General features: G+C 43.4%; 1 protein-coding gene across 1 annotated transcript in view; it reads left to right on the top strand.

The window, feature by feature from the left end:
* Positions 1–19,059, top strand: part of LOC8041001 (mRNA turnover protein 4 homolog) — a 52,308-nt gene extending 33,249 nt beyond the window's left edge. The window contains exons 5-7 of the mRNA XM_040223173.3: positions 4,290–4,441; positions 13,806–13,882; positions 18,655–19,059. Of these exons, the coding sequence (XP_040079107.2) occupies positions 4,290–4,441; positions 13,806–13,882; positions 18,655–19,026 (601 nt within the window). The 3' untranslated portion in view covers positions 19,027–19,059. The remainder of the gene's footprint in view (positions 1–4,289; positions 4,442–13,805; positions 13,883–18,654) is intronic.
* Positions 19,060–20,308: the final 1,249 nt, after the last annotated feature.

Here is a 20,308-nt window from a genome sequence, read left to right as displayed (position 1 = left end):
TGTAGGGTATGAAGCGTTTGGCCGTCTCATCTTTCTCTTTATGTACCTCGCATACTATGTCTATTTCCTGATATCTAGCTCTGCACATCTTCGTCTGCCTTCAACAGCCAAAAGCTTTCCCCAATATTGCCATCCTTCCAATATCCATTGGACCATGCAGTGTGGCAGTGCCATCTATGATCCAAGTGGCAAGGTTTTCTGGCCCCAAATGTGCTTGCACATTAGAATTTAGTTCCATGTCTTTAAGCATCTGGGACACAAAGAAACATGTTGCCTGTCTATGTTGAATTTTGCATATTTTTTCCTTGCTTCAATTTTGCGAGATTGTTAGGGTATAATAATAATAATAAGTTTATTTGGACATGCATATGTCTGGGAGGCTGCGGCAAAGAAAGATGCGAAGTCCTCTGACGTGGCCACCAGCCCCCATTACAGCACTCGGCACGTACCTCTAATGATACCGAAAAAAAAAAAAAAGATCATCAATTACCTAATTCACATCAAAATAAGTATGGATGAAAACATTTGAAGAGTCTTAGGGTTGAGTAAAAAGGAACAAACATTGTTACATATAATATAATTGATCACAATTGCACATTTGAAGTAATGGCACAAGTAGCAGGTGCATATTATTCGATTGAAAGAAAATACAATTTGATAATTTTCTTAAACATCTGGAGATTGCTACAGTTGTGTATCGTTTGAACTATATTTGCGTGATTATTTAGTAAGTTAGCAATTTGATAATGAAGTGTTTGAGTGCGATAGCTTGTTCTAACGTTTTGTTTGGTGTAAAAGATTGTCTAAGAGTGTAATCGGCAGGCTTATGAATGTAGGCGTTGAAGAAAGAGGTCTCATCCCGCTTTATCTCGTCAAATATAATGTTCGCTAATTTAATAGAAAAACATGTCCGATGGGTAATGGCTTGTATTTTTCGAATGTGGGCAATGTATGCTGAATATAACCTAAATTATCTATGAACCTAACGGCCTTCTTTTGTAAAAGAAAAACTTTCGATGTTTGTTTTCGTTTTGGTTCCCCAAACTAAAAGACAGTACTGTAGGCGGGAATACACAAGAGTTGAGTAGAGCTGCAGTTTAAGCCAGTTTGGTAACAAGTGTCTGATTTTATTCAGTATACCAATTGAACGTGATATATCACATCTGATTTTATTTACATGGTTCGTCCAACTTAAAAACGCCTCAAACCAAACCCCAAAGAACTTATGAGCCAAAGTGCTTTCTATCGTAGAGTTTAAAAATGTAACATTCAACTTATGCTGAACAGGTTTGTTTCTGGACCTGAACATAACATATTTTGTCTTCGCTGTGTTTAATTGTAGTTGGTTAGACCGCAACCACTGAGATAGCTCATTAAGCCAGCAATTTGCACACTGTTCAATTTCATTGAGATTTGTAAATGCTGGTCTTCAACTTTTTGTTTTTTATTTTTCATTTATCGTGCTGAAATTTAGTATACTTGTGTATCTTTCAGTGGTGATTTCAAATATGCAATTAGTCTTCAGATAGGTTTACTAGATCCTGAGTTACTAATAAATTTTTAATTTTAATTAGGTCCTCCTTACGGGTTGTTAGCATAAATTTCTTCAGAATAAATCAGAAATTTTTAGAATTGCATTCACCAAGACGTGTCTTGTGCCATGATGCTATTTTAAGCCTGGTTTAATGATATTACATTGGTAAAAAACATTTGCAATCAAGTGGCACAAAACGGGAGGCTATATCTTTTTGATGACTAATTAATTTAAATTAGTCTATGACATATAAAGCAACAAAAATAGCATCACCACACAAAGCATGTCTAGCTGAATGCCATTCTATAAAAATTTCTGATATATTCTGAAGGATTCTACGCTAACGACCGTAAGGAGGACCTGATTAAAATTACAAATTTATTGATAACTCAGGATTTAGTAAAGCTATCTGGAAACTAATTTTATATTTAAAAATCAACACTGAGAAATACATGAGTATACTAAATTTCAGCACAATAAATAAAAAAGTCAGTTAATAAATTAAGGGGGATCCCTTAATTTATTAACTGAGTATGGCCAGACATCTCTGTCTTGACCGCTAACCACTGAAGGTCACTTGTGGTCACTCTTAGGACTTAGCAGTATCTATTAAATAGAGCGTGTTATTAGTATTATTTACAACAAAAGCAAGAGCAGGAGCCGTCAAAGTAGGCGGCACAGCTGTGTCCAAACGTTTATAGTGATTTGTTTGGACATCTGGCTTATCAGACGTTGTAGACGGCAGGACAAGGTGGTACCAGTAACTTGTTTGTTTAATCATACCATCCCACCTGGGTTAGATGAGACAGTGCGACATGTTGAAAGTTGTATTGTCCCGGAACGTAATATTTGGGAAGAAAAGCATAGCGTGGTTGAGAATTGTGGAGGAAATTTACTTATCACAAAACAACATTGCTGTACAACAAAAGTATTTCCTGCTTGCTGTTGCTCTCGGTAAAAAAGCTGTAGGTAGGCCACCTGGAAGATGTGGGTGCTTGCATTTCAGATTGCTTTCTGTGGGCTTATAGGTAGGGTTCAGAGTTTTTGGTTTAAGTCGATAGAAACCGATAAAAGTATGTCGAATTCATTATCCGAAATTTGGTTTTAACCGAAAAAGGTCAGTTTGTAGGTTCGGCGTTTTCAGTTTAAACTGATTAAAGTATGTCTAATCCGTTTTCTAAAATTTGGTTTTATCCGAAAAAGGTCAGTTTTCTAGGGCCGCGTCGAGGTGGGTGGGGGAAGGGGGGAGAGAGAGAGAAGGTTTTGCAAAGTTTGACATTGTGTGACGTCTTCGTGATTGCCATCTTCTAAGGTTCAGCATGCAACAAAAGAGGTCTTGGATTGGCCTTCGCCAGACATACATGTCCTTTCTGTGATAGGTCTTCGTGTGTCAAGTTCCCGGTCCTAAAAAAGAAGTTCGGATGTGGGCTAGTCTAAGGTTTTTCGCTTCATGCGCTTCAGAGGACATCCAGGAAAGCATTTATACCTTTCTTAACACCCTCCTCAAACTTCCCTGTGATTAAAAACATAAAAACAATAGATTTTTTTTTTTTTTTTTGCCATTTTTTTGGTTTTTGTTAGGTCATCACCTTAGACGGTCACGTTGTCAGAATGGGAAGGAAAAAGAAGTGTGCTGAAGATTATCCCCGCAAATTCCACGATTTCGAGGTGTCCTGACGGAAGTTGTAGCGAAGACCACGTATGTATATGTGCCGTTATTCTTTGAGTGATCACAAATATCACAGCTACAATGATCATCTGATCCAGTGTCCGATGGTGTTTCTTTCATATTCACCGAAATAAACCGATAAACTTTTTTGGGAATAAATATGCACCAAAAAAAAAAAAACACGAAAATTGAATTTTAAAATAAGCTCCCAAAAAAGTATGCCGAATTTTGAAAAAATAAAAATTGAAAACGCGGAACCCTACTTATAGGTAATGTGTGCTTTGAATAAACTTTTTAAAAAGTTTAACCTTTTAATTTTTTTTTTTTTTTTATCATTGTGAAGTATTATGTTACATGATTGGTACTTTTGGGGCCTTTTTGAGCTCCTGAAATTCTTCCAACCATCCTGACCCCAAGGTAAAGAGGGTTTCTAAATCGAGCAGAGCCAACCTACGCTGTATTTGCGCGTCACTCTGTCTGTGTCTGACGTTTTTTTGTGTGTTCCTTGTCTCCTTTTGTGTTCGCATACCAAGATGTTCAACCAACACACCCTCCTAATACTATCTACAAACAGTCTTCCCTTTCTTCTCAATGTTTTCGTCAAACAGGGCTTGTAAGCTTCTGCACCGTTTTACACCGAGAACGTCGAAAGAGGGGAGATTTCTGGGCTTTTGCTCGAAGCCGGTGATGACAATTACATGTTTAATGACGCAAATTCAACACGGACCCTGCTGCACTCAGAAATGTTCAATTACAATGTGTCTCGTGCAAGAAATTATGGTGCAGAGTATCTATAACCGATGGGTACCCGAGGTAGGTTGGGGGTTTGGACGCTCCTGGGGCTCCAGGCAACGTGGCGGGACGAAGGGACTAGGACCTCCTTGCCTGCTGCAATCGGTCGGCACCGTGCCGCCGACCAATCGCAGCAGGCAGCAACGTCTTTTTGTCCCACCGTGTGGATTAGGCCCCCCCCCCCCCCCCCCCGGGTATACAGGAAGTATGGATGCCGACAAAGACCCCGTTGAGCCCCTCTTGGGGGGAACGACGCGTTACAGCCGAAGCTCAACCTCCTCCTTCGTGGTGCAGGTGGTTTGAGGAGTACAGCGACCCGGACTTTGCGCGGTCGGGGTTCCGCGCCACGGAGCGTGTCTTCCTGGACGCCGGTCCGCTGCCCCAGTTCCAGCACTCCCTGGAGCCCCACCTGAGGCACCTGGGCCTGCCCACCAGCCTGCAGAAAGGTGACAGTCCGCTTTGTGGCAGCACAGTGCCCGGAACCCGTCTTCGACCGGTGCGTCTGGCGTCGTACCCACGCGAGAAAAGTGGCCCCAAAATGGCAGCAAATGGCGTCACAGGATCCGTCTTGTTGTGCCGTAAACGCACCGGTCGTAGACGCACTCCAGACACCACGGGTTTCTAGTTACCCCAACTAACCATATTTTCGGAATCGCCTGCCTTTACCCTTTCCGGTATGCTATTTGCTATCGCGAAATTCGCAGTAGTCGTTGCGAAGTCGGCGAGTGAAACTGACACCAAAATCAACATTCAAATGTGTGTGCACTTTTCAGTGCCGCCACGTCAGTGGAAGACAGGATTGCAGGTCCAGCTGGCAGTCTAAAATTAGACTATGCCGAGCACTTGTTTCGTTTCGTGCTGCCAAGGCGCCGCACCAGTGCTGGAGCTGAAGCAGTCCTTTGACACCATGAACCTGCTTGTAATCGGTTGGGAACAAAGTCTACGGTCCAAAGAGTGGACGCTTGCCTTCCCGTGGCATCTCTTTTTCATTGTTGCCAGTAGAGACTTTAGCTCTGAAAAATGTGGTGAGGCCTGAAATTGTAAATGCAGTAACTTTGCGAAAGAACATTTTTGTTTTGTCCCAATATTTGGGTTACTATTTCAGTTATGTTTATTGGTGTGTTTAGCAAATTTTCAGGCAGGTCGGGGACTATGATGAAAACGCCAGAGTGCCCTTTTAAGGCACCTAGAGCCATTGAAACATTGCCGGAGAGTTGCATCAAACACCGTTTTCTCGAGAAGGAGTGGAACTCACTAAGTTGTTGCTTGCAGCCGTACTAGAGTTGTTTGAGCTAGCTGAACCGCAAGATTTTGTCCTCCAACATCTCGGCACCCATGCCATCTTAGATAAAGTGAGGTGTCTCGTTCATTTTCGTTTGTCTCATTTGTTGCAGTATGTAGAAAGAATAAACAAAAGTGAGGGACAACAGGTGGGCTTCATCTACCCCTTGTGTCCTCTCTCGTATACAGTCGACTCTCATTAATTCAAACTCTCTTAGTTCAAACTTGCGGATAATTCAAACTTACATGCAGGTCCCATCCTATGCGTCTCTATGGGAGGAAACTCCTGGTAATTCAAACTTTGCTTTATTCAAACAAATTTTCGGTCCCCCTCAAGTTTGAATTAATGAGATTCGACTGTATATTTTTTTCGTTGTACCCAGGTTCCCCCTTAAGCATCCTCTCTGGTTCATTTAGATGATTTGCAACATTTTATCGGGAATTTCTGTTTCTTGCCATTAAGGAAAGAGCTGTGTTTCAATAAACCTTCACAAAAGTAAGTTCCACTTGGCATAGCATGAAGAAACTATAGGAAATCTGCCATAAAAGTACTAACCAAACAGTTTCCACCAGACACTTGCTCGTTTTCTGGCAGTACTGGAACTCTAAGGTGTGCCACCTGTTTCAGTGATTGGATTGAGCTGTGAAGGCAGACATAAGGGGAATATATTTTCAGTGTATTAAACAAACCAAAAACATCAACTATAGACTTGACAAATTAGAGCGTGCTGGTAAAGGTATGGGGATAATGGAAAGCAACATGAACGGTGGAAAGGATGAAGACAGGACAAAACATCTTTCCGACTGGCAGCTTGTACATTTATTGACGTTCCTCAACGATGCCGATCGCTTCAGTGGTGGCCCGACTAAGAGGGAAGGAGAGGGGAACAAAGGGATAAATGGGATGGGTCTTCTTCGGCGGAGTGACGCGCGTGGAGATTTGGTATTAGACAGGTGGGCTGCAGTTGTTGACGAAGATATGAGATCTTGGTGTCGGAGAGGCTGGGAGAGAGGGAGCTCATGTTACCTGTAGTGTGACAGGCGGCGAAGGCCTCGATTAACTTCCGGCCAAACCAAGACCTGTGGCCTCAAACTGTGCGGGTGCCATTGAATTCTGGGTTGCAACCTGTACACAGGTCGTAACTTGTACACCACACATACACGCAGACTCGGGCAGACTTTGTGTGGTTATAACATTCTTCCACCCAGTCTTGCGGTACCACTCTGCACTGAAAATGTACTTGCGGTATATTTTCAGGGTACTTGCTCATGTACCATTTGATCTTGCTCCTGAGCTTGGAAACCTCAAAGCCCATGTGAGTGGCTACTGAATACTTCATCTGAGAGTGGATGCTGGCCACTCTGTATAAATACAAATGCCCTGAAAATGACAGGTTTTCAATCCAGACACCAAGCCAAGAGATGGTGCTAGCAGACACAACGTGGTAACTTTGTGGAGATTTTTTATTCGGGACACGTATTGAATACTCGGAATATTTCATGTCCTCTGTTGCCAAATATGGCGGGTCGTTTGTGTTGTATTCTCACACTTCTTTCATTGTCACATCTAATACTCGGCCATTAGATGCCACTTCGCCTTTCTCTCCTTCTCGAGCTGGGTCCTTGAGCCCTGACAATGAACGTCATTTGTTTGATGGCAGTTGTACTGTGACAATGTCCCTGCCTTTGTCCCGCGCTGGGACATGAGAGTTAGCAATGCTGGACACACTGCACAAACAGGAAGGCTTCTTATACGCCATGTTTCCATCGCAGAAGCTAATGCCATCTCTCTGTTTGTCATCTTTCTCTCTCTAATAGTTTGTCTTTCGCAAACAAAGAAATTGTCTTGTGGGTACTTTGCAGGCTGACATACTCGTAAAAGTTTCAACTCGAACTTTGGTTACTGAAAGAAGGGCGGTGCACATTGCTTTGCTAACCATATCAGTGAGCGTGTTGCACGCTTATTGACAAGCGCAAAGAAGGCAGCCTCTACGCCTTGGGCAATGGCCGCCTTCTTTCTATTGTACCGCACTCTCCCCCTTTTTCAGCTCTTTGCCTCTCTGAGCTGTGCTTCTTGTTCTTGGTGACCTTTGACGAGGCTTGAAAGGTATTCAGGCTTTCACAATCGCCCGTTTTTCTTGACTCCTTTTTCTAATTGGGGGGGGGGGGGGGGGGGGGGGGGGGGTGACACGCTTGTTCTTTGGTCGTTTCTCTAGGTTCTGCTAGCTTCATTTCGCGTGAAGTTTGAAGTTTGTAATTGTGCACCGCACACGCATTCCAAACTTCACCTACTTACACCGGTGCGCTTGCGTTGGGCTTCACTGCTTCGCACCGACATACTAGGAGCTGCGGCTGTTGCAGGGGCACATTTTTATTACTTCTATTGACTTATTTTGCTTCATATTATAGGTCTATATGCTTTGATTGTGATTATAGATGTGCCCCTAGTTTTATAGAACAATTTAAAACAAATGTCAATCTGTATTTCAATAAGTATGAGTTTCTCACAGCTGTGAAAGTCCATGGGAATAAATTCCTGTGTGAGCATTGCTTCTTGACTCGCCTTATATAAGCCTCTCAAAAAAACATGGTCAGTCGCCAGGTCTGCCAAGATTGTAGGTATTATTATTGCAGTCCCCCTGAAAAACATATGAAGAGGCCTCTACTGGAGTAAAAATGAAAATCCATGGAGGATGTCTCAAATCCCCACCCCTCGGCTCGCTTGGGTTGCTGTCATACCTCTTTTAACAAGTTACTGCCAATATTTCTGAAGCAGAAGTCTGATTTAAAGACAATAGCAGTGTAGACTTGCCATTGAAATATTGATTTTGTCATTTTTGTCCAAATCGATTGGCCTTAACATTGCAGAGCCGCTGGGCATGCGCCTGATTCCACAGTGTTTCTCCGGCCGACATGTCACAGTGGATGTTGCTTAAGGGTTGAGTTTGAATTGGCTTTAGAATTTTACCCAGTAAATCGATCATGTCACATGGTAGATCTTGGCAAACCCAACTGCCACAAGAGCTGGTGCCCTGTCGCGGTGGTTTCGGTTTCAAGAGATTGCCAGATGGACGTCTTAAAATGCTCTATTATGGTACGATATCGAGCAGCGGGGGAATTTTAAGGAAACTTTTTGCACGTGCATTGTTGGTGACTGCAAGGCCGATACTTAGCTTCTTCTCTGTGCTGCAGTGTTGGCAAGATTGCATCAAACTTGCGGCTCCGACCATTAGGTTGCAATCTGGGTCGCAGGTCGGCTGTCTTATTGCTCGGCCGGAACTCGTCCGTTCAGCCCCATTTCTTCTCGTTACGGATCACTTTTGTGTGTGTGTATGCCCAATCCCCACTTTTTACACAGCCCGGCTACGAATAAAATCAACAAAATTAAATTCTATGACACTAGTTGCGACAGGACACCATACCATCGAAAGAAAACTGCCATATCGTGCATTCGCTAATGACGTACCCCAGATCGAAAACTTTTAGTTTATCGTGCCAGGAAAAGTTGAATACTTTTTAATTGAAAATCCCAACCCCCAATGCATGGCAGATGGATATACGTGGCTTGCACGTGTTGTCGCCACACCGTTTTGAAGGTCATCCCTACCTGTTCTTGTCAAGGAAAAGAACTTCGGTGTTGCGGGAGGTATGCGCTCGGCAGCAAGGCCGCTAATGTGACACCAATGTGGGCCAGGTATACACCTGCAGAATAAACTTGTGAAACGTGATATAATTCCGACGAGTCCTGCCACTCCGGTGACGTCTTAAGGTTTGAAATGAGGAAGCCGTGGAAACATAGGCACTGAAGCGGTGTCCATCACCTCGGCATCATGTGGGTATGCTGAGGCACCGTTTGTACTGACAAGGAACTGTCGTAACCCTAACCTCTCGGGACATTTATTCGGCAAAAAACTATATGAAAGAACAGACTGGTGACAAGGTAGAGTGATCCAGTGCTTGGCCACTCTTCTGTCGGCCATCAGATATGTCAGTGTTTTCGCATAGAAACTGCTCCTCAGACACGTCCATTCCCCTTTGGAGTCGATCTGGGAATTTCAACAAACCCTAAAAACATCTGGGAATTGGAAAACATTCTTTTGGTAGACACCCTGACCACATTGCCTCATGTCTTGGAAATACTATATACATGATGCTCTCTCAACTTTTTTAAGGGCCAGCAGGGGCGGATTTAGAGGGGGGGTCCGGATGTCCTGACCCCCCTCTTGAATTCTGCATGTGTAAAATTTAGGGCGTGAAACGAGGGAGAGGGGGGGGGGGGGGGGGGGTCCTAAACATGTGGTGCGCTGACCAACACCTGACCCCCCCCTCAGGAAATTCCTGCATCCGCCCCTGGCCAGTTATATCTGGAAATATTTCTTGCACTTATCATTAGACAGAATGATCTGCCCAAAAAGAGGAGAGACAGCGTACTAAGACCCAACATAAACTCTGTGTGACACTCTGCATACTATGTTTGCTGTATCCAAGCTGAAGATAATTTTTTGCCAATTTTGTCCCTCTCCCATTCACAGGACAGCAGCATTGCTAGCATGCACATAATAAACAGAGATTGCTTGAGGCAACACAATTATTGTGCCCATTTCTATGGTTCCTGTCAAGTTCGAAGGCTTTTCTTTGAGAATGATCTGATTGTCACTCTTGTCGTCCCACTCTCGGGCAGGCTTCCTCCTTTTGGTTGTGCAGTTTAAGTAGTAAAGGACGGAAATGCGGACCTTTGTTCCTGATAGCAGCTAGCATTTTTCAGCTGGCTTCATACATGGACATGAACTTACTTCTATTTGACCTATCAACCTAGACAACAGAGCGGTTCCTTTTTTGTCGGGCACCTCTCGGTGCGCAGCTAAATTCCTCTCCACCATCATATCAATTGTTGTATTAAGGTCCCGATTCAATGCCTGCTCCCTCGCAATATCCGAGGTGCGGGGAAGAAAGAAACAGACTCGCTAATGCATCTCTTGACCGCTAATGTCAGTAAATCTGATACAGTCTAATAGAGAGTTTGTTTCACTGCACTTGTGCCCATGCATGCCCACTCGCAGCATGGAGTGGGTTCTTTCCGGTTGGTACTCCACGAGTACCTCCACTGTACGAGTTTGTTTTGGCGCCGGCACTCCACGCGTGCATGCACTCGCTGCACCGAGCGAATCGAGCGTGCGCCACTATGCAATCCCATCATTCATCGCTCGGGGCAAGGTGCGAAAGCAGATGACGACGGTTCGTCTGCTTTCGCACCTCGACTGGATTGAACGCGAGCTTGAATTATTGACTGTCTGCTATTTCACGAAGGAAGCAATTGAGAACCCATACTTTTGAAAGTTTTGAGTCGTTTTGTTGCCGTACAGTCGCTGAAGCCTACCGACAAGTAAGGAAACACTCGGGACAAACGCATGCAACAGCGGCCGCTGGATCATATCTCTGTCATGGGTGTATGGATGAAAATTTATTGCTAAAATATGGCCGATTGTTTAATCACTAATGGACAACATTTGTCGATAAAGCTCGCCCAACAGAACCTAGCTGCACAGCAGAGAAAGTCAAACATGGTGATTTTAACCCAGGCTTGGGTAAAATCATCATGTTTAACATTTAATTTCTCCAGTTATTTCACAGTATGCTCTCGAGTTTACAGCATTAGGAATAAAAGCTGACCCATCTGTATGCGACCAAGGACAGAAATCGAAGATGCCGCAGAACGTTTTACTGGAGGTTCCAACAAACTAGTTTGAAACCGGCGTATCCTTTCAGTGGTTTGCGCTGTAAACTGATCGAACTTCTGCCCGATTAGATCAAGAGTGTTTTCTCTAGTGTAAACAGACTTGAAGGATTGCTCGCTTTTTGTTATTCCTTACAAGTTGCTTTGTTGTCAGCTTGTTGCGGAAACATACATTGTCTGTAGATCTCCAAGACAATCAAGCTGTTAAAGGGGAAACTGCTTTTCGAGCTTTTTTTTTTATTTATGATTCAGTCATAACAAAATTTTCATAGCACATCTGCCTTTGTAATCTAATAATAAATATGACATTTGTTTGGAATGGCTTGATTAGATTAGCAATTACTTAAAGTTCCATTTGCAGATTTTACAGAAAGGATTAAAAAAAAATAGAAAAATAAAAACATAGTACTAAAGATATGTTTGTAAACTAGAAGGTCTAGAGTATCTAATAAGGTATAAATGAAAACACCAGGACTATTTATTGCTCTTTTACAACACATTGAACTTTTAACTTTCAAGAGTAATTTTTAGATTACATATTGAGAGCAATAAAAAAAAAAATTCTGAATCATTTTTTGGATATGTCATTAACGCACCTACCAGAAAAAGAAAAGATGGTGATGATTGGATGTGTAGAAAATGAGATATGGCTTCCGTAACTAGTGAAGTGCAGGAAACTTTATTTTGAGAAAACAAGAAGAAACATTTACAGGTTCATTTTCATAGCTCTGTCACGAATTCTTTGTGTGTGCGGGTAGAGTACCCTCCGGGAACATAGTCCACATGCATCTGGCTGGCGCGCCTCCTCCTCATGGCCCTTAGGACGTCGTCTTGGGACGCATGCTTGGTCTGCGAGGCAGCACTTCGGCGAAGGTCTTTCTCCGCTCCTCGCTTCATGCACTTGGCGCCAGGCTTGACGTTCAGCTTTTCGAGGATAACTCGTGATGCCCACTGGCTGCCTACATTAAACCATAGAGTCGCCTCTGGAACAGCTGCCTCCACTGTAAAGAGGCACGCATTCTGGTCCTTCGGGGCAAGTGACCAGATTACCGAGTGGATACTCTCGTTGGCATTTCGTGTCTTTCCCCTCTGGCATAACCGGAACAGCGTCTCGTCTGCAAGGCGTGTGGACACAGGTAGAAGAGCTGTGCACACGTGATTAGGGAAGTTCTAGTGGCGCTTGGGCACAGGCTCTTCCTTGGCCTTGACTGCATTCTGCTTGCACCAGGACTGCTCTCCAGTAGGGCACAAGCTGTGGTTAGATTCCATGTCGTTGGGTGTGACGTTGGTTTTGTTTCTTTATTTCGGACACAGGGTCACGAGGGAAAAGGGCAAAAGGCAGATAGGCTCTGCCTGACTATGCCCAGTCCCCTCAGTACACTGCCTCAGCACTCATTGGGAAAAGCAAGTACAAAACATTGGCAAGAAACAGCAGTGCAATATCATTGGTACCATTACCTCCACAAAGATGAAAATTACACGTCATATTTTATACAGTAGCTAAAATAGGCCTGTTCACAGTACTACACGCAGTGTATGTGGAGACAAATTGACGTTCAAAATTTATTCCGAACAACATGCCACAGGGCACCTTTTTACATTGTATTTGAGGCTGCAACGAGAAGCACTAGTATTATTCCCATAACATCTGAATCTTTGTTGAGGAATTGAGATATCAAGTATGCTAATTTCTGGTTTCCATAGGTTGTTCTTAATTGAGGTATCCTTTAGGAATTGAGGTATCCTGTCATCTTCGTGGGACTTCAGAGCTGAGCCGTAATAAGAGCTAAGCCTTGGGACGAGACTGGCAGTCAGTCTTCCCTTGCCACCAATGCTGGTGCCCGCTGCTCCCTCTTGTTTTTGTACGAGGCTCCGCAGTGCTGTCCCCATCCTTTTCTGCACGTGGTTTATGCAGTGCTCTTTGTGTATGAGGAAAACCCCGTAGACTTTCGCCGCTTGGAGAGCAGCAAAGGGGTGGCTATCACCATCGCAGAGTATCATAGTGTAGTGCAGATTGTATCATTCCCACGACCTTTTGAAGAGGATGAGAGCTGCCTCCACTTCCACCTGGCCAGCCTTACTGTCCGGATTAGGGGCGAAGCTCCTTAGGGTCTAGCCTTGTCTATTGTCCGTGCTCACATCGATTGCCATCCCATCTGTCTTCTTAAAAAAAGAAAAAATGTTTGCGCAGTCGACAGGATTCGAACCTGCGTGGGGAGACCCCAATGAATTTCTAGTCCATCGCCTTAACCACTCGGCCACGACTGCAGGGCGAGTAGGGGGCTCTGAGATGTGGTAGTAACTCAAGAGCTGGGGATGCCATGGATGAAACGTTGCATGTAGCCGCTCAACGTATATACAGGAGAGGGCGCTGCGGTCAAATGCGTATATAATCGCGTTAAACTTTGCATGCATTGGCTCAACGTTTATAGACGAGAGTGCGCTGCGGTCAAATGCTCAAATGCATATATAACCACGTTCCATACCACACATTCTCTTTCTAACATGGATGAAAACGAACGAAAAGCTTAGCATGCTGCGGCTCAGCGTCTACGTACCACCAGAGCTTCACCCCAATCAACGTCATACACCACGTAGAGATGCGGTCATTTTTTTTCTGGCACTACAGCAAGCCTTCGTGCAACGCCTTCCACTTATCTTATCCTGCAAGTTCATTCGGGCCTGGTATTGATCCGGCACTGCGCAAGTGCAATGCGTTCTGGGAGAGAAGTTGTACGGTGTTAGTGCATGTGAAACGAACTCGCTGTAAGATACTTGTCTCCTCTTTGCCGCAGGTGTGGTGACACTTATCAAGGATCACGAAGTCTGCAAGGAAGGGGAAGTGCTCAAGCCTGAGCAGGCCAGCATACTGGTGAGCCCAGCACTAAAAAAAATTGAACTATTATCCCAGGCACTAAGTATGTTTTGGTGGTGCCTTTCTGCAGACCTGAAAGAGCAATGAAACTTAGCTTTCAAAAAGGCCATCCTTGCAAAGTCTGCCTCCATCCAATTTTTGAAGGCACAGCTTGTGCCACTTTCAGAAGCTTTGGAATGCTCTTGCATAGAATGTGAGAGCTTGCATTTTTGGAATGTGCTCGCGCTCATTCACCAATCATTATGCTGCACATCAGTCGTCAGAACCCGTGTCTCTCATGGCCTGTCAATGGCAACATGTCTGTCCGTTAGCCATCCTGCGGTCACGGCATGGGGTTGCCATTGAGGCGCATACTACATCATGCGTCATGAGCACCTTGCAAGGACGCAAGCTCTCACCGTTCACGCAAAAGCGTTCCAGAACTGATGGAAGCGACCGAAAAAACACTTCTTTGTTTCGTCAAAAGAGATGTGCGCAGCGAAAATTAGATGAAGGTGTGTTTTGTGAGGACAGCATTTTGAGCAGTGGGTCTCGGGCAAAGAGGGACAATCTCAATTTCTGCGATCTTGAGGCCGAGACACGTGTGTGCAAACTGAACCACTATTGGAATCGGAGCGTGCAGATATTTTTCCACTCTGTTTTTTTTTTTTTTCAACAATGAAGGTAGTTACTGCACATAAATTTCAAATCTGCTTTCGTTATAGTACATTTGTGGTTTCCGTACGGTAAACACACATACATAGAATAAAGGGGCCATGCCGCCCCTCTATCCTACTTGCGCCAGAGATTTCAACTGTTGTTTGTCTAATGGTAGTAAGCTGACGCCAAACTCTATCTCAAACATTTGTCTTGCGCAAGCTATTGTGACCAATCTCCTGAAAAGCAGATGGAAACGGGCAGCCCTAGGTTCGAGGCATTCCAACCACTTGCACTACATAGTTTGTCTAGAGCTATATAGGCTGCATGACGCAGTGGGATTTGAGCGTGCTGGAGTGCAGTGTGCTCATTTGAAACTGCTTTCAACAAAATAACACACTGGTGCCACCTATTGGGTGACCCCAAAGCGCACCAATCAGTGCATTTTTGTGCGTAATTTTTTTTACCGCAGGCTAAAAGTAATTTTGAGAATGTTATTGGCAAAAGCTTTTCATCTAAAGTGTGCAGGCTTGACCTCACAAATACTGAAAAGACCTTCGGTCTAGGTTTTCTCTGGATCGGAAGAGAGGTTACACCCATTAAAGCCTCCCAAACTCAATACGACGAGCTGGAGCTCCATTCCAATTGTCAAGGGATGGTACAATGCGTTCAGAAATAAGTGTGGTGGTGCTTTAACCATACCTTAGGTATAACTAAGGTTCATTGACGCATAGCGTGCATTGTGCACGCTTTTTGTTATTAACAAGTGTTATGCATACAATGAAATTGAAAACTGTATTTACGAAGTGGCCATGCCTTGTCTCGAAGTTTCTTCTTTCTGTGATACCCCTATACGATTTTCAAACGGTGTCTACTTCTATGTCAACTTAACAATCAGCAAGGGGCAGGAGAGAAGGTTGACCTTTTTCAAAATGTTTCCATTTTATTTACTAACATTCGCAGTCTAACCGTAAACCAGGTGAATTGTGCTCAGTTGCTGATTCATGCGATGCCGACGTCATCGCTCTCACTGAGAGGCGCCTCTCTAGCAAAGTGTCTGATAGCAAGCTGTTTCAGTGTAAAAAAAACGATTCAACACATCCCCCTGCACTACACCACAGGATGTGGCGTTGGTGCTTTATTGGCGGTTGCTGACTCGTTGGTTTCTCGCCCTGTCATTGTAGCCTGTGAACTTAAGTTTGTTTGGGTTTGCGTTTCTTTTAAACTTAAACAAACGATAATGGGTGTATGTTATCGACCCCCCCCCCCCTAGCTGTTGTTTATTTGTGAATTTGTTACGTAATTGCATTAACCAAATTACCATCCAGTATCCAGGAGTGCCAGTTATATTAATGGGTGATTTCAATTACCCCAACATCATCTGTTCTAATGTATGTCCTGTCTCAACCCCCTTCTCAGCTGAAGCTTTTCTCAACTTGTCTCAGAGCCCACTAGGGTTACATACCTTTCATCAGATATACTCAATCTCATATTAACAATGCATCTGAGCATCATGTAATCATTATCAACATACCTGCCATGTTGATTACATCAGTTCACTTTTCCTTGAATATCCCATTGGTAGCACCCACGCCTCAAATTCACATAAAATATATCCATGACTACAGCAGAGCTGACTTTACGTCAATTAACTTATACATGTCCGAGTGTCCTAATTATGACTTACCCAAGATTTCAGAGTGCTACGTTGTATCTAATTGGATGCCGTTTAAAAATGTTTTATTATTAAGTCAAAAGTACATACCATCAAGGAAGATCCAATGCAGCACAAACTCGCCTTGGTTTAACGATAATCTCGGGCATCTGCGAAATAGAAAAAAACCTGTTTCGTACTGCCAAACGATCATCTCATAATGCACGATGGGGGGCATAGAAAACTGCAGATCAAGAATATACAGTAGCTTTTACGAAGTCATATTTTTATAATCATACACTAAATATCATGTTAGCAATTAATCCTAAACAATTTAGGAATGTTGTTAATCCGAGCTGTCAGTCTAACAATGTACTTCAGTCCAGGCACGTAGTCAGAATTTTGTTTCGGGGGGGTGGGGGCAGGGGCAGGGGGGGGGGGGGGGGGGGGGGGGTTCTTTTGACACAATGCTGTATGAGGAGGAGGGGGGGCCGGGCGGCACCCCCCTCCCCCTCCCTGGCTACATGCCTTCTTCAGTACCAGTAACTGAAAGTGCTAGTGTATTAAATGATTTTTTTGGTATGTCCTTTACAACCTGTAATGTTAACCAAGTACCGGTATTGTTGTTTCCTGCTTTTTTGCCTATGGACCCAGTGGCATTTGAAGCGATTGGTGTTGCTGGCATCATTAATAATATGAAGCTTTCGTCGTGTGCCAGAATAAGTTCCTTAAAAATTGTAATGTGTATTGTTCAATCATTCTCTCAAAACTTTAAATGCAGTCTCTTATTCATGGATTATCTGGCAAGAAACAAAACCCATCCAAATACCGACCAATTTCTTTTTACAAGCGTGCCATGTAAAATATTTGAACAGTCGTTTACTCGCAGTTAGTCAATTATCTTGAGGCTAATGACTTATTCACAAGTACACGACATGGCTTTTGAAAACATTTTTCATGTTTTCCTTCATGCATGATCTGCCTCATTCACTTGATAATCATTATGAAACCGATTTTGTTTTTCTAGATTTCTCAAAAGCTTTTTTTTTTTTTTTTTGACAAAGTTTCTTACAAACTTTTCCTTCATAAACTACAATCGCTTAACATTGAATCCTGTATATTAAATTGTATTCATGCCTTTTTAACTAACCACCTACAATTTGTTACTGCTAATAATAGGAATTCTTGTACTGTTCCAATCACCTCAGGTGTCCCACAGGGCTCAGTGCTTGGCCCACTACTCTTTCTCATTTACATTAATGACTTGGTGCAGAACTTGTCTTCTTCTATTTGCCTCTTTGCGGACGGTTGCATAATCTACCGGAAAATAACCGACATATCTGGCACTTTTCTGCTACAATCTGACCTTCACTGTATATCACTGTGGTGTAACCAGTGGCTAATGGAACTAAACACTCACAAATGTAAATCGATGAGAGTGTCACGTGCTCAATCGGTGTGTCATACTTATCATCTTAACTTCAATTCTCTCTCTTCAGTGTCTGTTTACAATATCTTGGTGTTCATATATAACGTCCTTGGAAAAATTATATTGAATACGCAATTTACACTGCTGAGCATACGTTAGGATACTTAAAAATAAATTTCTTTCTTGCTCCGTCTATCCAATACATATTTGAATATGCTGCTGCTGTGTGGGACCTTGCTCACTCGTCTCTAATTGCTCTTATTGAATCCATTCAAAACCGCTCAGCTCGTTTCTTAGTGACAAACTATTATCGCACTGCGAGCGTTTCTACTATGGTAAACACTTTAGGTCTTCCGTTACTAATTCACTGCCGAAAAATCTATCATTTGTGTCTTTTTCTTAAAGTATTTTGTCATAAACATCATAAACTAATTACCCCACCATTGTACATATCTGCTCGGTATTGCAAATTTTAGAACTTCATTATTTCAATATTTTTCATGCCTCAAACATGTGTAGACCGGAACCACCTTCCCACCTCGACTGCTAATATCACTGATATTGTTTTGTGCAAGCATGCTATTACTATTACGTGCACTTAATAGTTTATATTTTATGGCTGTCTACCCTCTTAAGAATATCTGTGCGTCCAATTTTTTTGGACGGACGTGACATTTTACGGCCGCTTTTGGCCACTTTTTAACAGTCGTAAAGCAGCCATTGTACGATTGAAGTCCAGTGGTCTTCGTTATGAGCCGTTATATTTTCCCATAATCATGGATTCTAAAAGGCATCAGGAAACAACTAAATGCGGCCGAAAACTGTCACGTCTGTGAGGGTAGTAAGAGGTGCTCACTCTACGTCGACGAGCTTTCATTTGTGCATCTCAATAAGGTGTCGTTTTGATACTTACCAGGTATGCTGTGGAGAATGCGTAACTATAATCAGCAATGTAGTTTTAAGCGCACCTTTATTTCTCAAAAAGAGCGGAGGCAATCGCTCGCGTTGCTTTGCTTTCATGACGCAACCGCTTGCGGTTCCGCTGAGCAGAAGCTGCTGGGGATCAAGATGGCGGAGTTCAAGGTGTCGATGGAGTTCCTGTGGAACAGCGACGGAACGTGCGAGGTCCTGCGTGAGAGCAGCAACCCTTTTGGTACGAAGACGCGGTCGCTAAGGGGCAAGAAGAGGCAGAAGCTCACTGGCGCAGCCGCTGGAAGCGAGGAGGATGAAGACGAGGAAGAGGAGGAGGAGGAGGAGGACAACGACAACGACGACGAGGATGAAGAGGTTGGCGGAAAAAAAGCAGACGACGAGGCTTGGGAGGATATGGAAGAGAATGATGTGGAATCCGAGGAGGCAAAGAAGGAAGGCATCAAGAAGAGGCCCAAGAAATTAGGCGTTCGTAGGAATAAAAAGAAGTAGGGAAATAAAATGTTTGCAGTGCACAACCTCGTCCATGGGTGTTTTATGTGCTGAAGTTAATCTGAAGTAATTGAAATCGAGTGTCAATTAGGCGGTACACAAACATTTTGTATGGGCCGCTGGAAGTTGTCACCAATCATTCAGAAGTTTCAGCTATCGACGGTTGTGGTTGATCGGTTTCACCATAAATGATATATTATACCTGAGGTAAATTGGTCCTATTTCACAGATTTAATATTATGTGCAGGGTTCAGTATTTTCAGGTAAATAAAAAAAAAAAAAAAACTTGCCAGTACAATTTTTTTTAATTCTGATTTATCTGAGAAACTCGAAATTTCGAGTACACAAGGAAAAAATAAAAAGCAAAGGAGGATGGTGTTTTACAAGTAAATTTTATAAAACTTCAGTTTCCTTTGAAATCTCAAACTAGTGACAAACTAACTAGCTACCTTGTGGCTCTTCCGGGTTCCTTCAGGACATTCATGACAAGCCATTATTTAGGTTTGTTACCAGTTAGGACAGAGGCCTCAGACCTTCCTTTAATTTTTACTTTCCATCCTTTTCTCATGATAATCCCCTGTACGAAAAATCTGCTCAAAGACGCACCTCGGCTGCACGAAGTTTGTCTCAGCAGGAGCAACTTCCCGAGACAAAGACGACCTCTGTATTCTCTTGTTCAGACTTATGCTTTTCAAGGCAAATTGAGCTTGATGAAGTTTCTAGTGAATTGAGCAATAAGAATGGCATTGCCCTTGCTGTCTTGCTCTAGGTAAAGTGACTGGATCTGGGAAAGTAGTGCCATCACCTTCCCACCTGCTAGCCGGACACAAACAAATACCAACATACAGATGGCAAAACCTCTCAAGGTGATTGGCTAATCGCTGTCGGTTGCCATGGTGATCGCCATTTTGGACCCTTCCATAGCTTCGAAAGGATCTTTAAAAGCAGTCGCACCAAGATTGCTATGGAGCATCATCCTACTGAAAGTTTTCCTCGGCCAATATGAGCTTCTTTGGCACTGTGCATGCAATAAACTTGTCACTCATGCTTATTTCTCCAGATCTCTTGCGGTTATGTTGCTCTTGCGTGTTTTAAGGCAGTAAAATTACTTTTCATTACCCCCAAGCACTAGCACCGCGTGGGATGCCGTACATGTTCATACCGCCATCACACGCAACGTCACTGCTTGGAGGCATTGAAAAGTAATTTTAACGTCAGCATCGGAGTTCCACCGGAGTTTTACCCTGTGGAACTTTGATGTTCTACCGGGTGGAACAAGCCG

The sequence above is a fragment of the Ixodes scapularis genome, unplaced genomic scaffold (assembly GCF_016920785.2).
Source record: "Ixodes scapularis isolate PalLabHiFi unplaced genomic scaffold, ASM1692078v2 PGA_scaffold7__128_contigs__length_106722199, whole genome shotgun sequence".
Taxonomy (NCBI): domain Eukaryota; kingdom Metazoa; phylum Arthropoda; class Arachnida; order Ixodida; family Ixodidae; genus Ixodes; species Ixodes scapularis.
The sequence above is the reverse complement of the archived record's forward strand: the minus strand, read 5'-3'. Positions and strand labels throughout refer to the sequence as shown.